Raw genomic sequence first — 8,592 nt, 5'->3', positions numbered from 1 at the left:
CATGAATGAACGGCGGGCGGGTGCGCGCAGGGGCGCGGGCGGGTGCGCGCACCCCCCTCGTGCCCGCGGTGTGGATGTGGAGCAGGCAGCCGGGCTCGTTGTTATTCCGATCACAGCGGCTCTGATTCACAGGCTTGGATCATGAATATAAGTGAAGACTTTGACGTCAGAGTTGAGATTTATCAGCAGATCCAATGGGGCAGGAATATTAAGTGCAAGTCGATGCCAGCTATCTGCCAACGTTATTAGCAATGCTCGCCGAGGAATGAGGCTTAACACCGAGGGCTGGAAGGACTGGGAAGGAAAAAAATAAAAACGGGGGGCAGCAAGCTGATCCTCGAGCGTTAAAACCAGGTAAAACGACACCCCGGCAGCGGCGGCTGCCCCCGGGCTGGGCTGCATGCGGGAAGGGGCGATGCCGGCAATGCGGGCAGGGATACCCCCCCCACGCCCCCCCCCACACCCCCTGCGACCTTCACACCTCGGCTGCCAGGGCCCGGGAGGGGAGGGCGGGGGGGAAAGGGGGGCGGCGGGGAGGATTTACTCTGCAAAGGGGACCGCGCCGGGCAGGGCAGGATCTTGCAGCTGTCTGCCGGCTGGGAGCATCTTGCACCACCGGCGTTTTAGCGAATGGGGGAAAGAAGGAGAAAGGAGAAAGTTAACGCAGGCTGTCCCTTGCCGCTGCCTTTTCGTTTCATCACCGGCTCCGCACACATGCGAGGGATGGCCTATTAATAGTATTTATTTTTACTCGCCGCACGCAAAAAAGAAAGGGATGCGGGAGGAGCGGGGGGGGCGGGGGGAGGGGGTGTGGGGGGGCGCTTTTCGCTATAAATAGGCAGCAAAAGGTAGCCGTGCCCCAGGGAAGGGAGGGGGACGGGGCAGCTGGCACCGTGCTTTCCCCGCGGCGGGGTGCGCAGCGCCTGCGGATCCTGCGCTGGGTCCGGACCGGATCCGGGGCAGAGCGCATGGAGGCTGCTGCCGGCAGCGGGGCGCTGAGCTGTGCTCTGTCTCAGCCCGTCCGGCGCAGCGGGAGCTAGCGGCTAGGCTTCCCCGGGCGAGGGGTGCGTGTGGGGCGGGGGTCATAAGAGCCTACCCCAGGTCGGGGCTGGGGCTGGGAGGGGGGGAGGTAGGGTGGGCGGGGGTTGCGAAAAGGGGTGTTAATGCTCGGGGAAGCTGCAGTCGGTCTGGGGGGGAGGCGGACGGGGATGCGCCCTGCGGCGGGCGGGGGCGGCCCGGTGCGGGGGTCGGCGCGGATGTCCCCGGAACGCGGCGTGGGGCTGCGCGGGGCCCCGGCGGAGCCGGTGCAGTACTCCCCGGGCTCAGCCTGGGGCTCGTCCCCTCTCCCCGCAGCCCGGTGTCCGCGTCCGCCGCCCCTCACCGCATCCCTCTCCCTCTCTCCCCAGCGATGCTGCACGGCCCCGCCGCCATGGGCGAGCCGTGGCAGCCGCAGCCGCAGCAGCAGCAGCGGTTCCCGGGGTTCGGCAACTCCTCGGAGCCCAGCGCCTGGCCGTCGGCGGCGGGCGGGCCGGGGACGGCGGCTCCGGGTGGCGGCGGCGGCGGCGGGGCCGGGGCCACGGGAGCCGTCAGCCCCTGGGACATCGCGCTGTGCGCCACGGGGACGGCAGTGGCCGGGGAAAACGCGCTGGTGCTGGCCGTGCTCTTCTACACGCCGAGCCTGCGGGCTCCCATGTTCCTGCTGATCGGCAGCCTGGCCCTGGCCGACCTCCTGGCCGGGCTGGGGCTGGTGGCCAACTTCGCCGTGCGGTATCTGCTGCGGCCGCCCAGCGAGGCGGCGGAGCTGGGGGCGGCGGGGCTGCTGCTGGCCGCCTTCTCCGCCTCCGTCTGCAGCCTGCTGGCCATCACCGTGGACCGCTACCTGTCGCTGTACAACGCGCTCACCTACCACAGCGAGCGCACGCTGGGCTTCACCTGCGCCATGGTGCTGCTGATGTGGCTGCTGTGTCTCGGCGTGGGGCTGCTGCCCCTCCTGGGCTGGAACTGCCTGCGGGACCAGAGCGCCTGCAGCATCCTGCGGCCCGTCACCAAGGACAACGCGGCGGTGCTGGCCGTCACCTTCCTGCTCCTCTTCGCCCTCATGATGCAGCTCTACCTGCAGATCTGCAAGATCGCCTTCCGGCACGCCCAGCAGATCGCCGTGCAGCACCAGTTCATCGCCACAGCGCAGGCCACCTCCACCCGCAAAGGGCTCTCCACCCTCTCACTCATTCTCGGCACCTTCGCCCTGTGCTGGATCCCCTTCGCCATCTACTCCTTGGTGGCCGATTCCAGCTACCCTGCTGTCTACACCTACTCCTTGGCGCTGCCTGCCACCTGCAACTCCCTCATCAACCCCATCATTTACGCCTTCAGGAACCCAGACATCCAGAAGTCTCTCTGGCTGGCCTGCTGCGGGTGCATCCCTTCCACGTTCTCCTCCAGACCAAGGACATCCAGCGATGTGTGAGGACTGAGCGTGCAGTAAGACGCGCTTCCTTGCTCTCCTCCTCCTCCTTTTCCCCTCTGTCTTTATTGTTTCCTAACGGGGGGAACCCGCCCGGCCAGCACATCTTGTTCCATGGAAAGATGACCAAAAAGAAAAAAGGAAAAGGGAAAGGGAAAAAGAAGGGGGAAAGAAAGAGAGAGTGTAGAATGATAATGGTTTCCTTTGGAAATGTTATTTTCTTACACATTTTATTTTTTATTTAAAAACACAAAAAAAAAAAAAGAAAAAAAAAAAGGGAGTTTGGTCCGATGACGTTTGTCTCCTCTCGGGGTAAGGAGCCAGGGAGCAGGGGGCTTGCTGGCCCTGGCCCCCCTGGGTTCCAACCCTCCCAGGGCACGTCCCATGGGCGGACGGGGCGGGTGTCGGGTCCCCCCGCGGCGGGGCAGGTCCGCACGCGTGGGGCGGTTGAGCGGGACGGGCACCCCCACTCTCGCCGCCCCCCTAAAATCAGGTCTTGCAATGCTATGCAATAATCGGGGGGGCGGGGGTGTGTGTGAAGGGGTGTGTGTGTCAGCACCGTGGGGACGGACAGCTCCGGCTCGGCGGGGACCGGGCAGCGCGGGGAGCCTGGCTGGGGTGGAGGGGACCCGGGGGGAGGGAGGGAGGGGCGGGCGGGCAGGGGTGGAGGGGAAGGTGCCTCTCTGTTTCTGTGTCGTTTGCAAAGCACTTTGAGAACCTGCGGGGCGAAAGGCACTTTAAGGGGATGCCCGGTTGTTTCGGGCTCTCGCAGGGATAGGCGGGACCCGGGGAGTTCATCCCGCCCCCCAACAGACAGAAAAAAGAAGAAAGGTGGGGCAGGGTGGGGGCTCACGGTATGGACGTGGCGAGGACAGCCGGGGTGCCCTGCGCCCCAAGGCTCTGGGCAGGCTGAGGATGGGCTCTCCTGCCCGGTTTGGGGTGATGTGTTACCTCCCACGTGGATTGTTGGCCTGGGGTGGGGTTTCCACCCAAAGACTGGTCCGGGCTTGCCGGGGGGGCCTAGAGGAAAGCGTCTGTAGTCACGCGTGTCACTCCGGATGCTGCCAGCTTAACTTGCTTCATTAGAGAAGCTACAGTACCCTCACATTCCTCTACTGTATCACGTGCTGTGTGGTGTTAGTGAGACCATGATGAAGTGTCCTTTATCTTGTGCTTTTTTTTGGCCAAAAGTGGAATAGTGCGCTTAATAGTTCACTTAAAAAGCAAGCAAGAAACCCAGCAGCCTTCAGAGAGATGGCAGGGCTTGGGGTGAAGTGCCCAGAGGTGCCTCAGGGTGGAGGTTGTGGGTGCTGCTCTGGGGCATGGCATGGGAACGACTCAGCGATTGCAGCAGGAGACTGTTCCCACCCACACCAGCTCAACTCGGTGTCCCAAACACATCATTCTCCTTTAAAGAAAGATGTTGTGATCCCCAGCATCCAAAAATGCCCTACTTCAAAGCAGGAGCTGGGTTCTGCCACACCACAGGCAAAACAGACCAAGGTTCCCACCAACACAACCCAAGGGCAGTGCCACCAGCAGAGCTGGGTGTGCATACACTGTAGTCTTGTGGAAGTCAGAAGTGTTCTTGCTTTGGGAGGCTGTCCTGGGTACGAAGCCACTTTATGGCTGGATGTGGGCACAACTGTATTTTCTCTCTGGATCTGTGCAATGAATTTCCTGCTCCTCGGAGCTAAGTGTGCATGAGAAAACTATGAATCTCCAAAGTGTGCCTGGGGCTGAGGCTTATCACCTGTCTTTGAAAGGTGGCCAGTCTCTTTTGTTTTAATTTCCTTTCTCTCTCCACTACCTTGGGCAATGGGCAGTAGGCACAACATTGAATCAACACACATTTAAAGTAAATATATATATTTAAGTAAGAGTAACATATATATACACACACATACATATATGTATACACATATATCTGTATACATATATGTATAAATATATATACATAGCATGTATACATATATATACACATATATACATATATATGTGTGTGTATATATACATATATATGTGTGTGTGTATATATACACACACATGTGTATGTATACACACACACACACACGAACACTCAGCTCATTTTATTTCCTCTGGCTTCTGTAAGTGCAGCCAGGGTCCTGCAGTTCTTCAGTGTGAAAGCTCAAGGTGGAGTCAGTTTAAACCATTTTTGAAACTTTGTGAGCATTTTGAAATGTTTTACACAACCTGGGCTAGCAGACAGCACCTGTTTCTCTGGGCAGCTCATATTGTATCGTTAAGTGAAATGCAGACTAATGAAATCAGCTCTAGAGGAAACTTATAATGAAAAATGTTGCATTTTCTTGGCTTTCCAGTCAATTCCCTGTTGTTGAAGGTTTTGATTTTAACACGTTCTTTTTTTAGAGTCTAATTATATACTTGAAACTTGTCTCAGTTCCAGGGATCCATGGACAAAGGCATGGAAGGGTCAATAGAAAGCAGTTCTCTTCTGTGGCCCTCCCCATCAGTAGGAGGAAGAGGTACGGTCCATACCAGACCTCTAAGATTAAGGGGACATGGAGATGTCACAGAATCACAGATTCACAGAATCACAGGGGTTGGAAGGGACCTCAAGAGCTCATCGGGTCCAACCCCCCTGCCAAAGCAGCTCCCCAGCTCGTATTGCACAGGTCGGTGTCCAGACGGGGCTGGAATATCTCCAGAGAAGGAGACTCCACACCCCCTGGGCAGCCTGTCCCAGGGCTCCCTCACCCTCACTGTGTAAAAGTTCTCCCGCATGTTGGTGCGGAACTTCCTGTGCTCCAACTTGCAGCCATTGCCCCTTGTCCTATCTCCACACACCACTGAAAAGGGGCTGGCTAATTCCCCCTGCATCCCATGCTTAAGATACTTCTAGACATTAATTAGGTCCCCCCCTTAGTCTTCTCAAGACTGAACAGCCTCAGCTTATTCAGCCTCTCCTCATAGGGGAGATGTTCCAGGCCCTTAATCATCTTCACAGCCCTTCTTTGGACTCTGTCAAGGAGATCCCTGTCCTTTTTATACCAGGGAGTCCAGAACTGGACACAATACTCCAGGTGGGGCCTGACCAGGGCAGAGTAGTGGGGGAGGATCCCCTCCTTTGACCTAGTGGCCACACTCCTCCTGATACACCCCAGGATCACAGAAATGCTCGGTACTTTGCCAAGCACATTTACAGCAGTTCTGTGGAAGAGAAACTCTGCTGCCTAAATTCTGGTCCTTGCCCTGAGGAGACTCGTGCCACACTACTCCAGCTCATGGTCAGTATCAAGATGTGGTGCAAATATTTGGCACGCACAGATTTAGTATGAAATGCCAGTCTCGTTATTTTTCAAGTGATGGTCTAGGACCTCTCTCCTGGAGACCTGTTAAAGGTGCCCATGGAAATTGTTACAAGCACTTGATGGGCTCCAGGAAAAGCTGCAGAAAGTCTCCTTGAAGTAGCATTTTGATAAATAGGTGCTTTTGCAGTCTTTCCCCAAAACAAAAATAAATGTGCTCTCTTGGTGGTTTTCCCCTTGCTGTTTTCCCTTTCCTTTCTCATCAGTGGAAAGAGGAGAATGCAAGGGGAAGGAGATAAACAGGTACAAGCCCACCTGCTGTGCATCACGCTGCAGACATCTCTGACCACTTTACAGCACCTTTGCTTTCCCCCCCCCCCCCCCCCCCCAGCCCCGTCCCCACCAAAGACAATCCTCCCCTGGAAGATGTTTTCAGTGACAATGTTGACCATCAGTGATGGCATTGTATGTTGGAGTCTCCTTATGCTGGACATCAGGAGAGCTGATTTAAAACCTTAAAATACTTACCAAGTTAGTAATGCTGTGTGGAGGGTGGGAATGCCCTGGTGTCCTTCAGTGCTGGCTTTGGGACATGTTTGGTACAGAATACAAGGCCTGGTTTTGGATGAGGTCGTGTTGCCATAAAGAAGGACACAGAACAACCAGGATACGGCCCATCATTCTCCAGTTTCTGGTGTTGAATATATTGGTAAGCCTCCTCTGGCTAGGATTCCTATGTCATTAGAAAAGAGGTCTGTGAAAGCCATTGACTTAATTAGTGTGCTTTTCAGGTGACATACAAGGGGACAGTGGCAGTTTCACAAAGTGTAAGGCCTTTAGCTGGTGGAAATTTGCAGGTGTCCTTCGATTCCCACAGAGCCTCTGTGGCCACTCCAGGTGGAAACTGGACCTGCTTGGAGAAGGCTGGTTGGCATTTATTGGGGAAGACCCCCACGTCCTCACCCTGGAGAAGGGCCCCATCTACCCTCACTGTACCTTCAAAATCTGAGCTTTGCAACTAGCCTTTGATAAAAGATGAAGGGGCCAGAGCCTGGCTTCGCTTACATCACTTCTGGACTCTGCAGGGCCTGGTCTCAATGGACAGCAGCAGAACCAAGCAGAAAAGTGGTCCTGGGTATTTACCCAGCCCCAAGCCTATGGCAGAGACTGGCGTAGCCAGGGAAATGAATCCACTGCTTGGTGGGTTGATTTATTCATCGGCTTCTTCTTTTCTGCTGTGAGTTGGTAGCAAGCTGAATATAGGTATGAAATGTTTTATCTTTTCTGTTTCAGTGGAGGGGATGAGGAAAGGGAGAGGAGGAGGAAGAAAGAGAAAACATCCTCAAATGTACTGTGCCAAGGCCAGGGTCGTGGGTGGATGGGACGTAGCCACATGAGTTTTGTGGAGATGTGCTAGCGGTGAGGGTGAGGTTGTGCATTTACAACAAGCCCGTGTCTCTGTCCCTGAGTGTTTCAGCTGAGAAATAATACAAAAGAAAATTTTTAAAGCTAGTAAAATATATAGATTTTACCAAGAAATGTACTGAGGTTTTTTAATTTTCTTTTCCATTTTGTTCAGTGTGGGACTTTGAATGATGAAAACATCTCTCTTTAGCCAGCTTCATGGCAGTAGCCATCAGTAAGTCACCCCAAGGATCTCAGTCCTGATGGTGCAGCCACAAATTGTTTGTCTCAAGTGAAGAGTTGTAATTGAACTTTGAACAAAAACCCCAAGAAACCATTACTGTTCTCAGTAGGTGATGAGATACCTCTTTCTTGGTAATCACTGGTGATGATATCTACTGATCAGCATCAACAACTCAATTGTTAACAATTAATTAGCAGCTCTCTTTTAATAGGAATAATTGCTCAATGCACATGGTCTTTCCTTCCAATGCTTTTCATTCACTTGCAACCTGTTCTCTCCGTGAGGTGGTCACGCTGCCATACAGCTGATGGCTTCATTCGTACCTCTCCTGTTAAAAATGCAGTTGCCTACTGCAGGATCCCCCAAGTGCTGCCCTTTCTGTGATCCCAGCAGCCCCAGGAAAGGATCTTTCCCATTCCGATTGGGCAACTCTGCAGTACAGACCGTTACAGAGATAAACTGGATTTTTAGTGAAGACCCAAATCATAATGAAAGGTCCAAAGCTCTTCTGTCCCTGACTTTGAGGGTTGTGAATAGATTGCCTCCAGCTCCAAGGGTAACAGTTGCCTGCACAGATTCTGCTTGATGTCAGGCGTAACTGTGTCCAAACCAAGGCTATTCTTTCACAATTGGAGCACAAGGGATGCTGGAAACCTGACAGTGCATCAGATCAATAGTCACTGAAATCGCTAGCATAGGTTTGTGATTTGGGAGCTGGAAAATATCTGTCTTGTCCCAGGAAAAACACTTTTCTGACTGGGTGGGAATCCTGGCTATGGATGAGAGGTAATGCTGGCTGCTGCTGGCAAGGCAGGCATCCTTTTGAGTCTGCCACAGCCTGGCCTCAGCTCTGTCTTGCCTTTCCTCCATGCCACATAGAGTGACAAGGGCTGGGCTCATTTCTGATGTCCTTTGTGAGTAGGTCAGAATCCAGTCCCAGGCAGGATAAATAGCATCCTCCCCAGAGAGAGAACCCTCCAGCTCAGAGGGAGGGATGCATTTCTGGTGGCAAATCTCAGAAAGAAATTCAGCTGGACTGGGGTGGGCCAGGGCCAGATGCCACTCTGTTGGTCACCACCACCATCTCCAGTTGCCCTCCCAAGGCTCTGAAACCCAGATTAGCCTGGCCAGGCTTCAGGCAGGGTCTGTGGCAGCCACCTTCAGTGGCGGACAGACAGAGTGTGAGTCGG

General features: G+C 54.5%; 1 protein-coding gene across 1 annotated transcript; it reads left to right on the top strand.

Annotated features, from left to right (window-relative positions):
- Nucleotides 1-1,408: 1,408 nt before the first annotated feature.
- On the top strand, nucleotides 1,409-2,467 carry LOC311195866 (G-protein coupled receptor 12-like; the record flags this gene model as incomplete). The annotated part of the gene is made up of 1 exon (XM_084269313.1): nucleotides 1,409-2,467. One exon carries the CDS (start codon nucleotides 1,409-1,411, stop codon nucleotides 2,465-2,467), a length of 1,059 nt encoding a protein of 352 aa, XP_084125439.1.
- Between the last annotated feature and the right edge of the window lie 6,125 nt (nucleotides 2,468-8,592).

The sequence above is a fragment of the Gallinula chloropus genome (genome assembly GCF_964237585.1).
Source record: "Gallinula chloropus genome assembly, chromosome: 11".
Taxonomy (NCBI): domain Eukaryota; kingdom Metazoa; phylum Chordata; class Aves; order Gruiformes; family Rallidae; genus Gallinula; species Gallinula chloropus.
The sequence above is the reverse complement of the archived record's forward strand: the minus strand, read 5'-3'. Positions and strand labels throughout refer to the sequence as shown.